Here is a 22610-nt window from a genome sequence, read left to right as displayed (position 1 = left end):
TGTGGAGGCCAGGTCATTGAGTGCCTTTAAGATAGAGATAGATAGGTTCTTGATTAATAAGTGGATCAGGGGTTATGGGGAAATGGGGATGAGAAAAATATCAGCCATGATTGAATGGCGAAGTAGACTTGATGGGCCAAGTGGCTGAATTCTGCTCCTGTGTCTTACGGGTGGTGTTTGGAAGGGTTGGGGTGACGGTGGGCACTGCAGTTGTTGGGAGGGTGGCCAAGGTGTAGAAGGAGTTGGGCTCGCGTCATTCAGCTGCCCCCCAGTTTTCCGCTCAGGGTCTGTCCAGCATCGCTCTACGTGAGGGGCAAGGACAGTGACAAGACCTCAAAATGCCCCAGTTCCCCCTTCCTGCCCCAACCCAACCCTGAGGTGCTCAGCCACGTTCACGCCCTGTGTGAGCCGGTCCCCACACTGACACCAAAGTGCCGAACCTTCTCGCCCCGCCCAGGCTTGACTCTGACTCGTTCATTCAGAGTTTGTGTTCAAATCTCTGGAGTAGGAGTGGAACCTGCAGCCTTCTGACTGGGAGGTGAGAGTGCGGCACTCTGAGGCATGGCTGCCACCTGTCCTTCTGGAGCCCATGCCTGCATAATGGACTGGAACACAAGGTAGTGGGCTGACTGTGGGGGAGCTGGGTGCCGCAGCCTAATTGAGCTTGTGTTCTTCAAAAGGAGAGGATTTTAGTTCCTTACTGTCACAATTAGTTCATGGAGCAGTTCTGTGTCTGAAGCTCGAACATCATGCTGTTTATCTGAAGGTTGAGGCCCGCTGTCAACAGAGACAGACTGTCAGAATTCTGGACTCCATCTCTGGTCAGGTGGGACTCTCATAATCCCATCAAAGTCTCCTAATTTCTTCCCTTTGTTTTGTTTCTTTCACCCATCTGATATTTAGACTGAAAAAGGGGATGTTTTCTCTCGGGGTGGGCAGCGCAGCAGAGAAAGAACCAATTTATGAATGGTGTTGCCAGAGGGCACGTAGGGATAAACCATCCCTGATCCAGGAGAATGTGGGGATAAACCATCCCTGATCCGGGGGAATGTGGGGTTAAAATAGCCCTGATCCAGGGGAATGTGGGGATAAACCATCCCTGATCCAGGGGAATGTGGGGATAAACCATCCGTGATTCAGGAGAATGTGGGGATAAACCATCCCTGATTCAGGAGAATGTGGGGATAAACCATCCCTGATCCATGGAATGTGGGGTTAAACCATCCCTGATCCGGGGGAATGTGGGGTTAAAATATCCGTGATTCAGGGGAATATGAGGATAAACCATCCCTGATCCAGGGGAATGTGGGGTTAAACCATCCCTGATCCAGGAGAATGTGGGGGTTAAACCATCCCTGATCCAGGGGAATGTGGGGATAAACCATCCCTGATCCAGGGGAATGTGGGGTTAAACCATCCCTGATCCAGGAGAATGTGGGGTTAAACCATCCCTGATCCAGGTGAATGTGGGGTTAAACCATCTCCAGGAGAATGTGGGGTTAAACCATCCCTGATCCAGGGGAATATGAGGATAAACCATCCCTGATCCAGGGGAATGTGGGATTAAACCATCCCTGATCCAGGGGAATATGAGGATAAACCATCCCTGATCCAGGGGAATATGAGGATAAACCATCCCTGATCCAGGGGAATGTGGGATTAAACCATCCCTGATCCAGGGGAATGTGGGATTAAACCATCCCTGATCCAGGAGAATGTGGGATTAAACCATCCCTGATCCAGGGGAATGTGGGGTTAAACCATCCCTGATCCGGGGGAATGTGGGGTTAAACCATCCCTGATCCGGGAGAATGTGGGGGTTAAACCAGCCTTGATCTGGAGGGAGCTGAGACCTCTCACTCTCTGCAAGCCCAGACTGCCAGTAGGCTATTTGGCCACAAGAGGTTTCACAGCTTGAGCCAGGCATTCGGGTCACATGCACGTGTCCAAATAGCCCCTCAGGTAGCTCGTTCAGGGTGGCACGATGGCGCAGTGGTTAGCACTGCGGCCTCACAGCGCCAGGGACCCAGGTTCAATTCCAGCCTCGGGTCACTGTATGTGTGGAGTTTGCACGATCTCCCTGTGTCTTGTGTGGGTTTCCTCCGGGTGCTCCAGTTTCCTCCCACAGTCTAAAGATGCGCGGATTAGACTGACGGCCATGCTAAAGTCAACCCTGTTGTCAGGGGGGATTAGCAGGGTAAAGCTGAGGGGTGACGAGAATAGGGCCTGGGTGGGATTGTGGTGGGTGCAGACTCGATGGGCCAAATGGCCTCCTTCTGCACTGGAGGGTTTCTGTGAATCCAGACTTTGTTTGATAATTGTTGGCTGTGCAGTGCTTTGTGATGTTAAAGGCACTATATAAATGCAACTTGTTGCGGGGCTGGAGAAGGTCACAGAGACGGGGAGGGTGAGCCCGTGGAGGTATTTGGAAACAAAGACAAAGGAACAGGACTATTAAGAAGGACAAACTCCCTCGGAGCAGAGAAGGTTAAGAGGGCACTTGATCACGCTGTTCAAAACACCTCGAGCGGTTTGGATAAAGTAAGTAACAAGAAACTCTGGTGGCTGTATGTTGATAATCGGAGGATGCTGTTTTAAGACGTTTAGAAGAACCAGAGGCAGCATGAGGAAAAACTATTTTTTAAGGAGTGTGTGTTTAGGATTTGGAATGGTCTGCCTGATATGGTGGTGGATACAGATTCAATAGTGACATTCATAAGCAGATTGTACAAACACTTGAAGGACAAAATTAAAAGATTCGTCCAAATTCTTTCATGGGATGTGGGCGTCGCTGGAAAGGTCAGTATTTATTTCCCACCCCTGATTGCCCTTAAACCGAGTCTCATGCTAGACCATTTCAGAGGGCAGTTAAGTGTGAACCACATTACTGTGGGTCTGGAGTCACACGTAGGCCAGACCGGGTAAGGACAGCAGATTTCCTCCCCTAAAGGATATTTTTTCTTCTTTATTTTAGACACAATCCACCGTAACTTTTCCATGGTTCTAATGAACCAGATGGATTTTCACAAGTCGTGGTCCCGGGTGGCAGATCTCTTCCTCTATCCTTCTGCCATCTGCTCATACCTGCCGTAATGCACTCGTGAACCTTCTCTCGAGACCGCGACTGAAAAATGAATCGGGCAAACTTTTGGGTCATTAACAAGCGCAGTCATTTGGCCAGTATCCTCCTGCCCCCTGCTGATGTGAGGTCGGCAATGTAACATCATCACACACAATCTCTGATATTCAGCAAGGCCAGCAGGCGCAGAAAGCATTAGCCCACCCCAGGGCGGCATGGTGGCACAGTGGTTAACAGGGTTCAGTTCCAACCTTGGGTGACTGAGTGAGTGGAGTCTGTACATTCTCACCGTGTCTGCGTGGGTTTCCTCCAGGTGCTCCAGTTTTCTCCCACACTCCAAAGATTTGCAGGATAAGTGGGTGGCACGGTAGCACAGCGGGTTAGCACTGCTGCTTCACAGCTCCAGGGTCCTGGGTTCGATTCCCAGCTGGGGTCACTGTCTGTGTGGAATCTGCACATTCTCTTCATGTCTGCGTGGGTTTCCTCCGGGTACTCCGGTTTCTTCCTACAGTCCAAAGATGTGCCAGTTAGGTTGTTTGGCCATGCTAAGAAATTGCCCCTTAGTGTCTAAGGATGCGTAGGTTAGAGGGATTAGTGGGCATAATATGTAGGGATATGGGGGTAGGCCCTCTCTGGAATTGTGTTCGGTGCAGACTCGATGGGCCAAAGGGCCTCTTTCTGCACTGTAGGGTTCTATGATTCTAAGTTGACCCCTGAATTGCCCCAGGAGACTAAGGAAATGTGGCATGTCCACTACAACTCTCACCAACTTCTACAGATGCATCTTAGAAGGTGTTCTTTCTGGTTGTATCACAGCTTGGTATGGGCTCCTGCCCTGTCCAAGACCACAAGAAACTACAAAAGGTCGTGAAGGAAGCCCAGTCCATCACTCAAATCAACCTCCCATCTATTGACTCCGTCTACACTTCCTGCTACCTCAGAAAAGCAGCCAGCATAATTAAGGACCCCAAACGCCCCGGACATTCTCTCTTCCACTTTCTTCCGTCGAGAAAAAGATGCAAGAGTCTGAAGTCACGTACCAACCAACTCAAAAACAGCTTCTTCCCTGCTGCCATCAGACTTTTGAACCTACTTCACATTACGTTGATCTTCCCCCACACCCTAGCTATGACTGTAACACTACCTTCTGTACTCTCTCCTTCCCTATGTACGCTATGCTTTGTCTGTATAGCACACAAGAAGCAATACTTTTCGCAGTACGTTAATACACGTGAAAATAAATCACATGTATTTATTGTGATAAATACACCACAATATGATGTATCAAATCAAGTAGCCTCCCAGGATGTGCAGGTTAGGGGGATTAGTGGGGCAAGTATATGGAGTTACAGGGATAAGTAATGGGCCAAATGGCCTGCTTCTGCATTGTAGGGATTGTATGGTCTTCTATGACTACCATTTCCAGGTGGGACAGGCTTCTGATTTCTACACCTGTCCAGGTTCCACAATATTGGACACTGGTGTGATCATGTTTTCTTGCCTACCTGAGACCAGCAACTCATATTTATGTCCACGTGGGATGGGGTTGAGGGGATGAGCATGGCCCATCAGATTTGTGGATAACGGCCAAATAATCTTTCTTTTGATGAGGTTTGTTGAGGGTTAAGTGTCGGTCATGACACCCAGGAGAATACTCCTGCTCTTCTTTTGTCCCAGGTTTAGACTTACCTCAAAGCTAAATCTTATCATCTCGTCAGAAAGACGTGGCAGCCCCGATGTTTCTGTGAAAGCTCAGCTCTTTTCCTCAAACAGGGTAATTGCTGCATTTTATATTTTTAAATATCTTTCCATACATAAAGTGGATTTAAATGGGCATTTGTTAGCTGGAGCTGAGACACAATGGCTCCTTATCACTGTGTTCTAGGGATAATCAATACACAAACCAGCCCATAGACATCCAGATTTCCCCAGGGGACCATCCAGTCTTGCCTGTATTGGAAAGCTAATTGTGTTAGATGATTACTTGATTGCCTTTGAGATCTCTAATGTACACAAACTTGCAGACTCGCAAAAAAATCATAACCTCATAAGCTAACCCATTAAGGATAATTTACCATTGTCGTAAAGTGGATAAATTCGAGGTTATCCACTTTGTTGCAAAAACAGGAAGACAGGATATTTATCTGAATGGCTATCAATTAGGAGAAGGGAATGGGTAACAAGATCTGGGTGTCCTGATCGACCAGTCGCTGAAAGTAAGCATGCAGATGCAGCAGGCAGTAAAGAAGGCAAATGGCATGTTTTTTGATTTTGATTTGTATTATCACATGTGTTAGCATACAGTGAAAAGTATTGTTTCTTGGTGCTATACAGACAAAGCATATCATTCATAGAGAAGGAAAGAAGAGAATACAGAATGTAGTGTTACAGTCATAGCTAGGGTTTCTTGTAGTTTCTTGCGGCCTTGGACAGAGCAGGAGCCCAGACCAAGGTGTGATACAACTGGAAGGAATGCTTTCTGTGGTACATCTGTAAAAGTTGGTGAGAGTCGTAGCTGACATGCCAAATTTCCTTAGTCTTCTGAAAAAGTAGAAGCGTTGGTGGGCTTTCTTAACTATAGTGTCGGCATGGGGGGACCAGTACAGGTTGTTGGTGATCTGGGCACCTAAAAACTTGAAACTCTTTCTATTTCATCCCTGTTGATGTAGACCTGAAACTGATGATAATCTCCTTCGTTTTGTTGACATTGAGGGAGAGATTATTGTTGCTGCACCAGTTCACCAGATTCTCTATCTCTTTCCTGTACTCTGTCTCGTCATTGTTTGAGATCTGACCCACTACAGTGGTGTCGTCAGCAAACTTGAAAATCGAGTTGGAGGGGAATTTGGCCGCGCAGTCATAGGTGTATAAGGGGTATAGTAGGGGGCTGAGAACACAGCCTTGTGGGGCAATGGTGTCGAGGATGATCGTGGAGGAGGTATTGTTGTCTACCCTTACTGATTGTGGTCTGTGGGTTAGGAAGTTCAGGATCCAGTCGCAGAGGAAGGAGCCAAAGCCCAGGCTACGGAGTTTGGTGATGAGTTTCGTGGGAATAATGGTGTTGAAGGCTGAGCTGTAGTCAGTAAACAGGAATCTGACAGAGGTGTCTTTGTTGTCTAGGTGTTCCAGGGTTGAGTGTAGGGCCAGGGAGGTGGTGTCTGCTGTGGACCTGTTTAGGTGGTAGGCAAACTTTAGTGGTTCCAGGCGATCTGGGAGGCTGGAATTGATTCATAGCGATTCGTAGGCCTTCATAGTGAGAGGATTTGAGTACAGGAGCAGGGTTAAAAGTTAAATTTAAAGTTTATTTATTAGTCACAAGTAGGGCTGACATTAACACTGTAATGAAGTTACTGTGAAATTCCTCTAGTTGCCACACGCCGGCGCCTGTTCAGGTCAATACATCTAACCAGCATGTCTTTCAGAACGTAGGGGGAAACTGGAGAACGTGCAAACTCCGCACAGACAGTGACCCCGAGCCAGATACAATTCTAGGCCCTTCATATCTTATAGATCTCCATAAGATAAGGCCACACCTGGAATATTGTGTGCCATAACCCGTGCCACTTCTCCTCCCAAACTAACTGTAAAAGTGCATCAGGACCTCACCGTGACTTCTCGTTGTCCCCTGCCCTGAAAACTGAGCCTCCGGTTACGGAGGCAGGGGGGAGGGGAAATGGGGGTGGGGGTGGGGTGTGCACACTGAAGAAGAGATGCAGAAAGAGAGAGGGGGAAAGAGGGTAGGGTGTCAGAAGGAGAGAGATGGGGAGGGAAGGAGAGAGTCAGGGAGGAGAGTGGGAGGCGTATGGAATGCGGAGGGTAGAGAGAGGAGAAGATAGTTGCTGCAATTCGGTGGGGCGTTGGGTTGGGGGGACGGTGGTGGTGGAAGAATATTTGTCTTTGGGGTGGGGAGAAAATTGCTCAGCGACTGGGGAGAAAACTTGCAATTGTGGGAAGTGGATTTGGGGGTGATGGAAGTGCAGGGATACGATACACTGGTTTTACATCACAAGGAGATACATAAAGCGAGCTTATCAGCACATGTTAAAGCCAGTCCTTCATTTTCCGTAGTCAGCTCAGTTTTACAATGTTTGAAGCTATGGAAATTCTGAAACATGGAGCATAATCTCAAAATGCTTGAGTTTTTCACTTTGAAACAATTGGTTTCATGGAATCCCTACAGTGTAGAAGGAGGCCATTCAGCCCATCGAGTCTGCACTGACTCTCCATGATCATCCCACCCTATTCATAGATAGAGTCATAGAGTTTTACCCCCCCACCCCGTTCCATCTTACCCGTGTAACTGTGTAAATGCTTTTTAAAAGACAAAATTGTCCCTGCCTCTACTACTACCTCTGGCAGCTCATTCCAGACACTCACCACCCTCTGTGTGAAAATATTGCCCCTGTGGACCGTTTTGTACCTCTCCCCTCTCACCTTAAACCTATGCCCTCTAGTTTTAGACTCCCCTACCTTTGGGAAAAGATATTGACTATCTAGCTGATCTATGTTCCTCATTATTTTACAGACCTCTATAAGATCACCCCTAAGCCTCCTATGCTCCAGGGAAAAAAGCCCCATGACAGTGATGATATTGATGGCAAATGCCTTACTTGCAACATTGAATGATGGCTTCTACATGCAGTTGATATCAAATGACAGCTAAATTATTGTTTTTGAGAATAATTGATGTAACTGTGCAAGTCAACACAGTTGAATGCAAATTATTTCAGATGATGACAAGATGTTCAGGTAGGAACAGCCCCACACTGCCTCCAGTGAGAATGCTGAGGATCCAGTTGTAAAAGAGCAATCACTGTGTTCACTTGCACCCTCCACCAGCACAGATATACACAGCTTGGTGGCCCTAGTTCTGGAGTGGGTCAAGTTTTTTGGTGGAGGGATTGAATTTCGGAGCCGTGAGATCATGTCACAACTGTACAAAACTCTGGTGCGGCCGCACTTGGAGTATTGTGTACGGTTCTGGTCGCCGCATTATAAGAAAGATGTGAAAGCATTGGATAGGGTGCAGAGGAGGTTTACCAGGATGTTGCCTGGTATGGTGGGAAGGTCTTATGAGGAAAGGCTGAGGGACTTGAGATTGTTTTCGTTAGAGAGAAGAAGGTTAAGAGGTGACCTAATTGAGGCATACAAGATGATCAGAGGATAGGATAGGGTGGACAGTGAGAGCCTTTTTCCTCGGATGGTGATGGCTAACATGAGGGGACATAGCTTTAAACTGAGGGGTGATAATTATAGGACGGATGTCAGAGGTAGGCTGTTTACTCAGAGGGTAGTAATGGCGTGGAATGCCCTGCCTGCAGCAGTTGTGGACTCGCCAACTTTAAGGGTGTTCAAATGGTCAGTGGATAGGCATATGGATAACATTGGAATAGTTTAGGTTAGAGGGTCATTAGATTGATTCCACTGGTCGACGCAACATCGAGGGCCGAAGGGCCTGTACTGCGCTGGAATGTTCTATGTTCAAAGTTCACAATGTGGTGATCACCTCACTGACACGTGCCAATGGCAGGCGGGGTCAGTAGCAGCTGAGATCTCTGACAGTTGGTGATCAGGCCCCCGATGGTAAAGCAATTCCCGTGAGGTCACCCTGTGGGATCCTCAAATGCAAGTCTGCAGAGTCTGAATCCAACCTCTGCAGTTGGACCTCAGAGACACGTTAGAGATAAAAAAGAAAAGGCAGAGGAACATCAGGCACAGTTGCCAGGCTATCAGCAATGAACATAGATCATAGAACATTACAGCGCAGAACAGGCCCTTCGGCCCACGATGTTGCGCCGACCAGTTACAAAAACAATGACCCACTAATCTAAACCAATCCCTTTTCGTCCATAAACCTATCCACGGATCTCTTAAACACCCCCAAACTAGGCGCATTTACAACTGCAGCAGGCAGGGCATTCCAATCCCTCACCACCCTCTGGGTAAAGAACCTACCCCTGACATCCGTCCTATAACTACCCCCCCTTAATTTAAAGCCATGCCCCCTCGTGCTAGCTTTCTCCATCCGAGGAAAAAGGCTATCACTATCCACCCTATCTAAATCTCTAGTCATCTTATATGTTTCAGTAAGATCCCCTCTTAGCCGCCTTCTTTCTAGCGAAAACAACCCCAAATCCTTCAGTCTCTCCTCATAGGACCTCCCCTCCATACCAGGCAACATCCTGGTAAACCTCCTCTGCACCCTCTCCAAAGCATCCACATCCTTCCTATAATGTGGGGACCAGAACTGCACACAGTACTCCAAGTGCGGCCGCACCAGAGTTGTGTACAGTTGCAACATGACGCTGCGACTCCTAAATTCAATCCCCCTACCAATAAACGCCAAGACACCGTATGCCTTCTTAACAACCTTATCTACTTGATTCCCAACTTTCAGGGATCTATGTACACATACACCTAGATCCCTCTGTTCATCCACACTATTCAAAGTCGTCCCGTTAGCCCTATACTCAACACATCTGTTATTCCTACCAAAGTGAATTACCTCACACTTCTCCGCATTAAACTCCATCCGCCACTTCTCGGCCCAGCTCTGCAACCTGTCTAAATCTCCCTGCAAACTATGACACCCTTCCTCACAATCTACCACACCTCCGACTTTGGTGTCATCAGCAAATTTACTAATCCACCCAACTATACCCTCATCCGGATCATTAATAAAAATTACAAACAGCAGTGGCCCCAAAACAGATCCCTGAGGCACACCACTCATAACCGAACTCCATAACGAATATTTACCATCAACCACCACCCTCTGTCTCCTATCTGCTAGCCAATTCCTGATCCAATTTCCTAGACTACCCTCAATCCCATACATCTGCATTTTCTGCAGAAGCCTACCATGGTGAACCTTATCAAACGCCTTACTAAAATCCATATACACCACGTCAACTGCCTTACCCCCATCCACCTCTTTGGTCACTTTCTCAAAAAACTCAATAAGGTTAGTAAGGCACGACCCACCCGCTACAAAACCATGCTGACTATCTCCAATCAATTCATCAATGAAGGATGGAGGAGTGCATCCATGTTATGTCTGATATCATGGCTCCAGCATGAGGGTGCATTCAAGTCTGTTGGAATGTTGGCTGCTGCATTCGACAGCGAGATCCAACAGAACAATGGTTTTTGCCAGACATGCACTGGGAACTGCACTTTGTAGCGCTAGCCTAGGTGGGTGCATGCAATGGCAGTGCAAGAGAGGAGACAGGCTATCTTGACCACCCTATAGATGCCCCTTCTCCTCAAGCAAAAGTCAGGAAGAGGGCCTTGGGGCAACTTAAGGGAGGAGGAATGCCAGCCAAACATCACAGGGTCACCCACCCAGGAGTCCCCTGCTATATATTGAGGTAGTTGTATGATTGCTTTAAGAGCAGGTCACATGATTTAATGGTGATGTTATTGGGGTGTTTCAGAGGCTCCTGCTTTTAGTTTCAGTTTGTACTCTGTATAGGCAAGAGGTCCTAGAATAAATCGGTTGCTGTGATTTGAATCTATGTATGCAAACCATGTCTTTCTCGCTTTGTGTTGTTGCAGGACGATATCAGGGGTCATGTCTTTTATATTTTAATTCATGTGTCCAGTCATATTTTGTTTGATTTCAGTATAATACATGCAGGGTCACATAGGGCAAGCCCAGAGAGCCGGCACTACCAGAGGGAAGAAAAAGGTTAACACAGACAGCCAGAGGAGGTTTCCTCTGCCAACAGATAATGATTTATATATGCTATCTGGATACTGGGATACTATTTCCGAGTTATCATGACAATGGAAGAACCAGCATTCAGATGGCCAGGCTCCATACAGTCTAGGGAGGGCACAGTCTTCTGGAAAACATGATCACCTAGCAGAGGGGGGAGCAATTAACACATCGTTGTAGATCGGTTTGACATTATAATCAGGTAAGCGGAACTGTCTGGAGAGATCATTAGCAGGGATGTATTGAACAATGTAGTTGCATGTTGAGATTAAAAGAACCATCTTGTTCCCAACTCAAGGAATTAATACGATAACGTAAAACTTTGCGATTCGGGAAAGTACGAACCTGTACGAATCTACGATGGGCAGAGAGAACATAAGAACATGAGAAATAGGAGCAGGAGTAGGCCATCTAGCCCTTCGAGCCTGCCCCGCCATTCAATAAGATCATGTTTGATCTGAAGTGGATCAGTTCCACTTTCCCCCTTTCTCCCCATAACCCTTAATTCCCTTGTCTATCAGAAACCTATCTACCCGTGACTTGAACGTATTCAACGAGGTAGCCTCCACCACTTCAACGGGCAGAGAATTCCAGAGATTCACCACCCTCTGAGAGAAGAAGTTCCTCCTCAGCTCTGTTTTAAACCTCCCCCCGCCACCTTATTTTGAGGCTGTGCCCTCTAGTTCTGGTTACTTGAACTCACAGGCAACCTGGGATTTCAGGCCCGAGTTCATCTCTCCCTCATGCACATGGAGTAAAAACTTTTCTTGAAGTTCGACATGGTCTCCAAGGCTCCACTCGTTTGGTTCCCCTCCTACAGAGTAAAACCCACAACTGGGACGGCAAGGTAGCACAGTGGTTAGCACTGTTGCCTCACAGCGCCGGGGATCCGGGTTCAATTCCAGCCTCAGGTCACCGCCTATGTGGAGTTTACACGTTTTCCCAGTGTCTGTGTGCGTTTCCTCCGGGAACTCCCGTTTCCTCCTACCTTCCGATCAGAGCAGTGTGCGATTCAAGGCAGTATCTGACATGCCAGAAAATAAGGAATGCTCTGTTGCATGGCTGGGGCCATGAGAAAGAAAATACACAAAGTCAGCGGTCTCCAGGGTGAAAAAGGGGAGACAGTTGAAAAAAGTACTGAGCAGCCTGGAGTCACTCGTGCTTGCATGAGAAATGGTGGCTCAATTAAGGTCCATGGAACCTTTCAATGAAGGAAATGATACACGAAGCTCCTGTGCAGGGTCTTTTCAGTCCTAGGAATTGCAATGTCACTGGAACTGGCTGCTGAAGAGGTTTCACAGCTTGGTGCAGGAATGAAGATCCACAGGTTGGCAACTGCCCGTAAGAAGTCAAACAGCAATAAGCATGTCACACATGTGCCAAAATGGGCCATTCAGCGAGTGAATGGCGGAGCAAGGATGGTCGGTGGAAGAATTGTGGCAGAACGGGTCACATTGCAAAAGCTTGTTGAACTAGACATTCTCTTGAGAAGAAAATTCGGAAGAATCTGGGTGCCTTCAAGAAGGACAAGTTGCATTCTACAAAAATAATTTGCAACATGAAAGAAAAGAACTGGGACTGTGAAGAGGAGAATGTCCAGGAATATAAGTTCCAACTGAATGTCTTATGTTTACAGGGTGAGTCACAGAGATTCTGATTCCAAAGTTAAATGGATAATGAATTAGGATGAGGGTTGATCCTGGTGCTGCTGTATTTTTAATTCCTGAAACTACACACCAAAAGCTGAAGCATCTTCATTTAAAATCAGTTGATGTGATTTTGAGGATATATATCAAAGAAATCGTGCCATTCAAAAGTTACATCATGGTCAATGAAGAGTTGAGTGGACAACAGCAGAGTTAGCTCTCCACATGGTCCATTGTAATCTTCCAATTTTACTTGGAAGATCATGGTTGGAGAAGATAAAGCTTAAGTGGAGTGCTGTCAACAAATTGTTCGATGCCAAAACAGACCTATAGCACCTTCTAGATAAATACAAGAGTGTTTTCGAAGAGACCCTTGGCTCAATAAAGGCAGTTCAAGTGAAACTCAAGGTAAAGTATAATAGTCAACCAAAAAGTCTCAAAGAAAAGCAGCATTATACATAATTTACCTGAAGGTCGAAGAAGAATTAGTATGACTTGTTAACATTAGTAGTGTTACAGCCAGTTACATTGAGTGACTGGGCTACCCTCATTGTGCCTGTCATGAAACCAGATGGTTCAGTTTGTAATTTTGATGATTTTAAAACAACCATAAATCCTGTGTTCTGTTCTGATCAGTATCTGCTTCTGAAGATTTGTTTGCTGGGCTATCAGATGGGCAGAAATTCAGCAAGATTGACCTTTTATAAGCATATTTACAGATGAATGTAACTGCTGAAACGCAACCATTGCTTATCACCATTATTCATAAAGATCATTTTCATTATAAAACACTGCCTTTTGGAATAATATCCAGATCAGCTTTGTTCCAAAGATCAATGGATCAGATTTGAAGTGGTCTCTCTGGTGTACAATGTTACCTGAATGACATTCTAATTACAGGGCCCAATGAACAAGAGCACTTGAACAGTTTAGAAGCAACATTGGACTGCCTTAAGCACTTGATCTACGTATCATAAAAGAGAAGTGTGAATCTTTCCAAGCATTAGTCCAGCTTTTAAGTCACATTATTGATAGTAAAAGTCTACCTAAAACAGCCAAAATGATGGTTTTATAAGCAGCACGTGATAAATATTACACAGTTGAGGTCATTTTCTAGGATTAGTGACTTATTGTGGCAAATTTATTCCTAATTTAGCTACATTATCGAAGCCATTGCATCATTTACTATGTGTACAGTAGTTGTGGGACTGGACCACAGAATCTGAGCAAGGATGTCATAGATGCTTTGTAAAAGTCTGAAGTTTTGCTTTGTTTTAATCTGAAGCTACCATTATGACTTGCGATGTTTCACCTTATGCAGTAAGGGCAGTTGTTTCACATATTATACCTTCGGGACATCAACGACCAATAGCTTTTGCTTTGCATACTCTGACTAGTGCTGAATCTAACTATGTTCGGCTAGAAAAATAAGCATTGAGTATGATTTTTGTCATATGAAGGTTTCATCATTATTTATATGGTCATCATTTTACGTTATTGACTGATCGTCGACCCTTTACTATTTAGGGGCTGTGAAAAGGTGTACCATCGTTAGCTGCCATTCAAATGCACAGGTGGTTACTGATCTTAGCTGCATATGCAGACAATGTGAAGTATCATCAATCATAGTGCCATGCTAATGCTAATGCATTATCACGCTTACCTTTACCTATTGAGCAGGTACCACCAACTAGTTTTGCTAATATTCATTATTTTTCATGAGTAGTTCATTTTCCTGTGACAATTCTCAAGTTCAGAGACATCTCAGAAATGATTCTGTGATGGGGATATTGTATTGAAGGGAATACAATACAATATGATGGAAAACATTATACGCATCCTGATTTGAAACCATATGTGTCAAGAAAGCTTGAGTTGACTGTCCAAGGTGGGTGTAGGGAATCTGAGTGATCATTCTTCCTAGTCTGCATGGAAAAGTTCTTGAACAACCACAAGAAGGACGTCTACAGTCGAGCTATATGAATTAGCACCTGGTTATTTTGGGTGGCCAGGTCTGGTTGTCCAGACTGGAGAAAAAGATAGACAGTGTCAGTTCTGTGCGTGAATAAGAAATACAACACTGTTGTCTCCTTTACCCCATTAGGAGTGGCCTAAAATGCCTTGGCAACAACTGCATGTAGATTTTACTGGTCCAGTTAAGGGTTACATGTTCTTTGTCTTAATTGCTCCACACTCAAAGTGCCAGAGGTTGTTGTCATGAGATCTACTACAACTGAACAAACTATTGACAAACTTGACAAAATTTTCGCAAGATTTGGTAAACCGGAACAGATTGTTAGCGATAATGGTTCACAGTTTACTTTGCAAGAGCTTGAGGATTATCTCAAAGTAAATGGTGTTCAGCATGTAAAATCAACACCTCATCATTCGCCAACCAATGGATTAGCTGAAAGATTCGTACAATCCTTGAAACATTCTTTAAAAGCTTCAAAAGAGCAAGGTTTGCTATCACGTCATGTGAATAGCTTTTTGGCATCTTATAGAAACACTACTCGTGCGATGACCCAAAGTTCACCTACATTACTATTGAAGAGAAAGTTGAAAACTACTTTTGAATTGTTATTAGCTCCAGAGACTTCAGAGATAGTAGAACGTCAACAGCAATGTCAAATTGTTAGGTGGGAAGCGAGGGTAAAACAACACATTTTTCAACGTGGAGATTAAGTGTTAGCCTGTAATTATGCCATGAGTGAGAAATAGGTACCCGCCATAATTTTAACAAAAACAGGTCCAATTTCTCACCCGGTTCAAACTGATGATGAATTACTTTGGAGACAACACCATGATGATTATGTTCTTACGATCAATTGTTGTCATCTGAAAATGTTTTTTCAGAATCATTTCCCTATTGTCCCTATTCCCTATTCTTTTGTCCCTATTGTTGTGAATACTACTATGAAAGACCTATTTGAATCTGAGTTGCCTGATGATTGTGTCTTTGCTACTATACCATGTGAGAAGGTATCTTCTGATGTTCCAAGTCATACTTCCAGGGTAAAGGACAGCCAAATTCCAGAATGTCATTTACAATCATAGCAGAATAGACATTCTACTGATGACTTTCTTATTGACTATGTACAACGATTAATGATGTAGAGTGCTATATCTAGAATACTACTGATCCTATGTATAACTTTGTAATAATTTGTTGTCATGAGCACTGAAATAAAAGGGGAGGGATGTTGAATATTTAAGCAGTTGCATGATTGCTTTAAGAGCAAGTCACATGATTTGATGGTGATGTCATTGGAGTGTTTCAGAGGTTCCTGCTTTTAGTTTCAGTTTGTACTCTGTACAGACTAGAGGTCTTGGAATAAATCTGTTGCTATTAGTTTGAATTTACGTGTGCAAACCATGTCATTATCTTTTTGTACAAACCCATATGCCCTAACAAAGTTAGGACATTACATCCCCAAAGTTGTCCGACTGCTCCAAACTCCCCCGCTGCCTAATAATAATAACATGTTTATTAGTGTTTATAAGTAGGGTTACAGTCACACTGTAATGAAGTTACTGTGAAAATCCCCTAATCGCCATACTCTGGCATCTGTTCGGGTACACTGAGGGAGAATTTAGCATAGCCAATGCACCTAATCTGGTGGATTGTGGGAAGAAACCGAAGCATCAGAGGAAACCCATGCAGATATGGGGAAAATGTGCAAACTCACACAGACAGTGACCAAAGCAGGGAATTGAACCCGTGCCCCTGGTGCTGTGAGGCAGCAGTGCTAACCATTGTGCCACTGTGCCTTTGAGCCTATCAACTCCGGCTGGCCAGACCAAAGAGGGTGCACCTGCCTCAGAGCAGGAAACTATTAGCAGGCCTGGGCTCTTCAGGCCTCAGGTCTCCAGAGGATGCCAAAGCCATCTCAGGCAATTGGGCAAAGAAGTCAGCAGGCTGCCTCTGCCTCTGATGCAGGTGTCAGGGCTGCACCAAGACATGGCAGTAGAGTAAGGAAAATGAAGTTCTGAAAGCACAGTTGTGCATGGGTGTTCAATCACTGTGTGTGATTTTCACCTTTTATCTCTCAAATGCTAAAGTACTGAATGGCTCATTGAGCTGATACAATGGACTCTGTTCATTCAAGGTCACTAGATGCCCCCGACCCCGATCATCTCCCTTCTTGTCCATCAGTTCCATGTAGTCTCACGCAATCTCCTCTCCACTAGTTCCACATCAGCGACATGAACAGAGGCACTTACAGTGTGAGGATGATGGTTGCAAACTACACATGTAAGCTTTGCATTCTGAGGATCACATTATGTGACTGCTGAGAATTGTTTTTGCGAAGTTAGGGATTATCCATCTGCTAAACATAGAACATAGAGCACTACAGCACAAACAGGCCCTTCAGCCCACAAGTTGCGCCGATCATATCCATACCTACCAGGCCATAGAACTATCTGTAACTCCCAATCCCATTAAATCCCATGTACTCATCCAGAAGTCTTTTAAAAGACCCCAGCGAGTTCACCTCTACCACCACCGACGGCAGCCGATTCCACTCACCCACCACCCTCTGAGTGAAAAACTTACCCCTGACATCTCCTCTGTACCTGCTCCCCAGCACCTTAAACCTGTGTCCTCTCGTAGCGACCATTTCAGCCCTGGGAAATAGCCTCCGATAATCCACCCTATCTATACTTCTCAACATTTTATAAACCTCTATCAGGTCGCCTCCCAACCTTCATCTCTCCAGAGAGAAGAGACCGAGCTCCCTCAACCTATCTTCATAAGGCATGCCTCCCAATCCAGGCATCATCCTTGTAAATCTCCTCTGCACCCTCTCAATAGCTTCCACATCCTTCCTGTAGTGAGGCGACCAGAACTGCGCACAGTACTCCAAATGGGGTCTGACCGGGGTCTTATAAAGGCTGTTCTATGTGAATGTTGTAAGGATTTTTGGTGAACCTGACCACAGTCACCCTGATACACTTTGCAGTGGCCTTCATTTTAACACATAAGAACATAAGAACATAAGAAATAGGAGCAGGAGTAGGCCATCTAGCCCTTCGAGCCTGCCCCGCCATTCAATAAGATCATGGCTGATCTGTTGTAGCTCAGTTCCACTTTCCCGCCCTCTCCCCATAACCCTTAATCCCCTCTCTTATCAAGAACCCATCAACCCGCTTCTTAAAAATATTTAGCGAGGCAGCCTCCACCACTTCAACGGGCAGAGAATTCCAGAGATTCACCACCCTTTGAGTGAAGAAGTTCCTCCTCAACTCCGTTCTAAACCGCCTCCCCTTTATCTTGAGGCTGTGCCCCCTAGTCCTACTGTCTTTTTTGAGCGGGAAGAGTCTCTCCACCTCTATCCTATCCATCCCATTCATCATCTTATACGTCTCAATGAGATCTCCCCTCATTCTTCTAAACTCTAACGAGTACAAGCCTAGTTTATTCAGCCTCTCCTCATAGCTCAATCCCCTCAACTCCGGTATCAGCCTAGTAAACCTCCTCTGCACTCCCTCCAGGGCCAAAATATCCTTGCGCAGGTGCTGAAAGACACTGAAAGGTCTTGGTGAAAGCAGTAATCATTGTCGACCAATGTCGTCTTTTTATAAAAGCAAATTACTGCGGATGCTGGAATCTGAAACCGAAAGAGAAAATGCTGGAAAATCTGTAATGAGAGAAAAAAGAGCTGATGTTTCGAGTCCAGATGACCCTTTGTCAAAGCTAAAAGGCAGAGAAAGTGGGAGATATTTATACTGCAGGGTGAGGGAATGAAAGATGAGTCAAAGCTACAAAAAAAAGGGAAACGCTACTAATGATTTGATTTGATTTATTATTGTCACATGTATTAACATGCAGTGAAAAGTATTTTTTTTGCGCGCTATACAGACAAAGCATACCGTTCATAGAGAAGGAAACGCGAGAGTGCAGGGTGTAGTGTTAAAGCCATAACCAGGATGTAGAGAAAGATCAACTTAGTGCAAGATAAGTCCATTCAAAAGTCTGACGGCAGCAGGGAAGAAGCTGTTCTTGAGTCGGTTGGTACGTGACCTCAGACTTTTGTGTTTTCTTTCCTGACGGAAGAAGGTGGAAGAGAGAATGTCTGGGGTGTGTGACGTCCTTAGTTATGCTGCCTGCTTTGCTGAGGCAGCAGGAAGTGTAGACAGAGTCAGTGGATGGGAGGGTGATTTGTGTGGTGGATTGGGCTACATTCACGATCTTTTGTAGTTCCTTGCAGTCTTGGGCAGAGCAGGAGCCCAGACCAAGCTGGCATGGCAGTCCGTAGAGTGAATAAAGGGTGTGAATGGTCCAAAGCCTTTTCCCTTGTTTTTGTGGCTCGACTCATCTTTCATTCCCTCACCCTACAGTAAAAATATCTCCCGCTTTCTATGTCCCACCTGGACTCGAAACGTCAGCTCTTTTCTCTCCTTACAGACGCTGCCAGACCTGCTGAGATTTTCCAGCATTTTCTCTTTTGCTAGTCTTTTTCTGCCCCCTTTCGATGTTATTTTGTTAATGTGGGTTTTTGGGACGGACGGTCCTCCTTTATGATATTCCACACTCCTCGTGCATGACGCTGAGCAATGGCAGTGCTTTTCATTTGGTGATGTTTTGAAATGTCTGTGAACGGCGTGTGATGTCAGTTGTGTCATTCATTCTGATGATGGCAGTCGACGGCCTCTGACAATGCTGTTCTGCTCCTGACCAGTAACCTATTGCAGCTTGACGGAATCCCTATGTTTGGTTGCAGAATGTCGATTCCATTACATAACTGTGCAATCAGTGTCTTGGCCTTTACAACAAATATTGACCTTTTTGTCCTATGGTCCATGTTGAGGACTGGAACGGTATGAAAGCATTTTAGTTGTCTGTGGAGTTAGAGTGCCGTTTTCAGAGCTATGTCTCTGTCAGGAGAACGGAGTGAACTACCAGGGAGCAATTGAATGTGTTTTCCCATTTTGTGATACTGGCTCGGAGGCAACAATTCCATGAAAGCAGTGCCCCTGTAAAAGTTCTTAACCTGGTTGATAGATTAACAGGCAAGCCCCGCTGTGAGTCACAGGTAATATGTTGCTGTTCGGTTGTATGAAGGGTGTGTTGTTACCCAGGCGAGGGGCCGGCATGTTACTTGGCCAGACTGCAAGAAGAAGCCCTTGTTATAACCGGTAGCTGAGCAATTATTTGTTGACATCTGTTAAAAACCTTCAGAAGGTGCAGTCGCACCAGACTACAACAGGTTAATATGATGGAAGAAGCAATGTTATCACTCATACAGCAGTGAAATGAAAGAATTACTTCATACTCTCTTTCTTTCGTTTGTCACCCTCACTCTCTCTGTCTCCCTGTCTATCATTCTGTCACCACTTATGCCTGTGTCCCAGTGTTTTCTTTCTTTCTCACTTTCACTTTGTCTTTCTATCCCTGCCAGTCTATTTGTCATTCAGTTTGTCTCGCTATCTGTCTCACTCATCCTCTCTTTCTATCTACTTTTCACTCTCGCTCTGTCTTCTTGTGGCTCAGTCTCCCCCTATCATCCTGTTTGTCATTTTGTTTTTTTACATTTCTGTGTGTGTGTGTGTGTGTGTGTGTGTGTGTGTGTGTGTGTGTGTGTGTGTGTGTGTGTGTGTGTGTGTGTGTGTGTCAGTGTCTCCCTGCATATACCTGTATCCCAGTGCTCGCTCTATCTCTCTCTTTCTCTCTCACACAAACACACACTCTCCAGACTCACATATCTGTGTCTCATTGCTCTTTTTCTCTTTCTCTTTCTGACTCGCTCTCTTCATCGTTCTATCCCCAGTCGTGTATTCGTGTCTTACTGCTCGCTCTCTGTCTCTCCTTTCAGGTTATGCCATCGTTAAGGTTTGTGGTGAAGACGATAGTGAAGGAGAAGGGCTGATTGGGCAGTGCTCTGAGCTCTCTGTGCCATCACAGTCAACCATGGCAGCTGGCGGGGCCAGGGAACCAGCAGACGTTCCCACATGTTTACGTCAGGTGAGCGACGGCTAGTGACACAGTGGGGGAGGGGGACAGGGGGCGGCGAGTCGTACAGGGTGACAGAGCTGTACTGTCGGGGGGATGTGTCAGTCACACAGTGACAGGGTCACACGATTGAGTGGTCAGCCAGTCGCACAGAGTGACAGAGCTGCGCTATTGAGCGGTCAGCCAGTCGCGCAGTGACACGGCAGCACTATCGAGGGGTCAGTCACACAGTGACAGAGACGCGCTGTCAACGGGTCGGTCAGTCATGTAGCTGGGGCAAGGGGTCAGTCAGCGGGACAGGCCTGCACTATCAAGGACAAAGCACAGGAACAGGCCTCTTGGCTCTCCAAGCCCGTGCCGATCATGATGCCCCAACTAAACTGAAACAAAAATCTGTCCTTACTCAGTCCAGATCCCTCTATTCCCTCCCTATTCACGCACCCAACCGGATGCTTCTTAAATGTTGTTAATGTACCTGCTTCCACCACCTCCTCCGGCAGCGCCCACCACTCTCTGTGTGAAAAACCTCCCCCGCACATCTCCCTTCAACTTTCCCCTGCTCCCCTTGAACCTCTGCCCTCTTGTAATTGACACTTCCACCTGAGGAAAAAGCCTCTGACTACTCGCCCTGTCATAATTTTGTAGACATCTATCAGGTCTCCCTTCAGCCTCCATTTTTCCAGTGAAAACAATCTTAGTTTATTCAACCTCTCCTCATAGCCAACGGCCTCGAGACAGGCAGCATCCTGGTGAAACTTCTTTGCCCTCTCTCCAAAGCTTCCATGTCCTTCTGGGTCATGTGGTGACCACAACTGCATGCAAAATTCCAAACACGGTTGAACCAAGGGGCCAGTCGGTCACAGAGTAACAGAACCGCCGTATTGAAGGATCACACACAGTTCTTTCTCCTAACCATCTATGTAAATCATAAACAATTGCGGTCCCACCACTGATCCCTGAGGCATCCCACTAATCACAGATGGCCAACCAGAAAAACACCCATTTACCCCCCACTCTTTGCTTCCTGTTAGTTAATCAATCCTGTACCCATGATAATGCATTACCCGTAACACCGTGCACCTTTATCTTATGTAGCTTTCTGGTGCTTTCTGTATTTCTGTTATAAGGTGTTGAAGGATTGATTGAGGAATAGTGCAGCTGATGTTTTAGTTGGGACAGTTTCTATTGCTGCAAAGGAATGAAGGATGTATGTGGAGGATAATGAAATGATCACTGTGTTCCAAATGAGGGTCTGGCAGATGGAGTACAATGTTGGTAAATATGAGGTCATCCATTTTGGTAGGAATATCAGCAAAATGGATTATTATTTAAATGGTAAAAAATTGCAGCATGTTGCTATGCAGAGGGACCTGGGTGTCCTTGTGCAAGAATCACAAGGAGTTGGTTTGCCGGTGCAGCAGGTAATAAAGACGGCAAATGGAATTTTGTTCTTTATTGTTAGAGGGATGGAGTTTAAAAACAGGGAGGTTATGTTGCAGCTGTATAAGGTGCTGATGAAGCCACACCTGGAGTACTGTGTACAGTTTTGGTCTCCTTACTTGAGAAAGGATATACTGGCACTGGAGGGGGTGCAGAGGAGATTCACTAAGTTGATTCCAGAGTTGAGAGGGTTGGCTTATGAGGAGAGACTGAGTAGACTGGGGCTATACTCATTGGAATTCAGAAGAATGAGGGGAGATTTTATAGAAACATATAAGATTAGGAAGGGAATAGATAAGATAGAAGCAGGGAAGTTGTGTCTACTGGCAGGTGAGACTAGAACCAGGGGATGCAGCCTCAAAATAAGGGGGAGCAGATTTAGATTGAGTTGAGGAGGAACTTCTTCACACCAAGAGTTGTGAATCTGTGGAATTCCCTGCCCAGTGAAGCAGTTGAGGCCATCTCATTGAATATTTTTAAGGCAGGAATAGATAAATTGCCCGTTGAATGTGGTGGAGGCTGCCTCGCTAAATATTTTTAAGAAGCGGGTTGATGGGTTCTTGATAAGAGAGGGGATTAAGGGTTATGGGGAGAGGGCGGGAAAGTGGAACTGAGCCACAACAGATCAGCCATGATCTTATTGAATGGCGGGGCAGGCTCGAAGGGCTAGATGGCCTACTCCTGCTCCTATTTCTTATGTTCTTATGTTCTTATGAATTAAGTGTTATGGTAAGTGGGTGGGTAAGTGGAGTCCGTGAAAAGATCAGCCAT

The 22610-nt window shown here is 45.6% G+C and overlaps 1 protein-coding gene across 3 annotated transcripts in view; it reads left to right on the top strand.

Annotated features, from left to right (window-relative positions):
* The window catches only part of LOC145350344 (anion exchange protein 3-like), a 128602-nt gene that overhangs the window by 6354 nt on the left and 99638 nt on the right, over window positions 1–22610 (top strand). For 2 of the 3 annotated variants that reach the window (XM_080199577.1, XM_080199578.1), the window contains exon 2: window positions 20263–20411. In XM_080199577.1, coding sequence (XP_080055703.1) covers window positions 20358–20411 — 54 coding nt within the window. In that variant the 5' untranslated portion in view covers window positions 20263–20357. Of the gene's footprint in view, window positions 1–16614; window positions 16701–20262; window positions 20412–22610 lie in introns of those variants that run through there. The other variant, XM_080199576.1, reaches the window with a different exon arrangement.

This window comes from Carcharhinus amblyrhynchos, chromosome 11 (assembly GCF_965287045.1).
Source record: "Carcharhinus amblyrhynchos chromosome 11, sCarAmb.v2.hapA, whole genome shotgun sequence".
NCBI classification, from domain to species: Eukaryota; Metazoa; Chordata; class Chondrichthyes; order Carcharhiniformes; family Carcharhinidae; genus Carcharhinus; species Carcharhinus amblyrhynchos.
The sequence above is the reverse complement of the archived record's forward strand: the minus strand, read 5'-3'. Positions and strand labels throughout refer to the sequence as shown.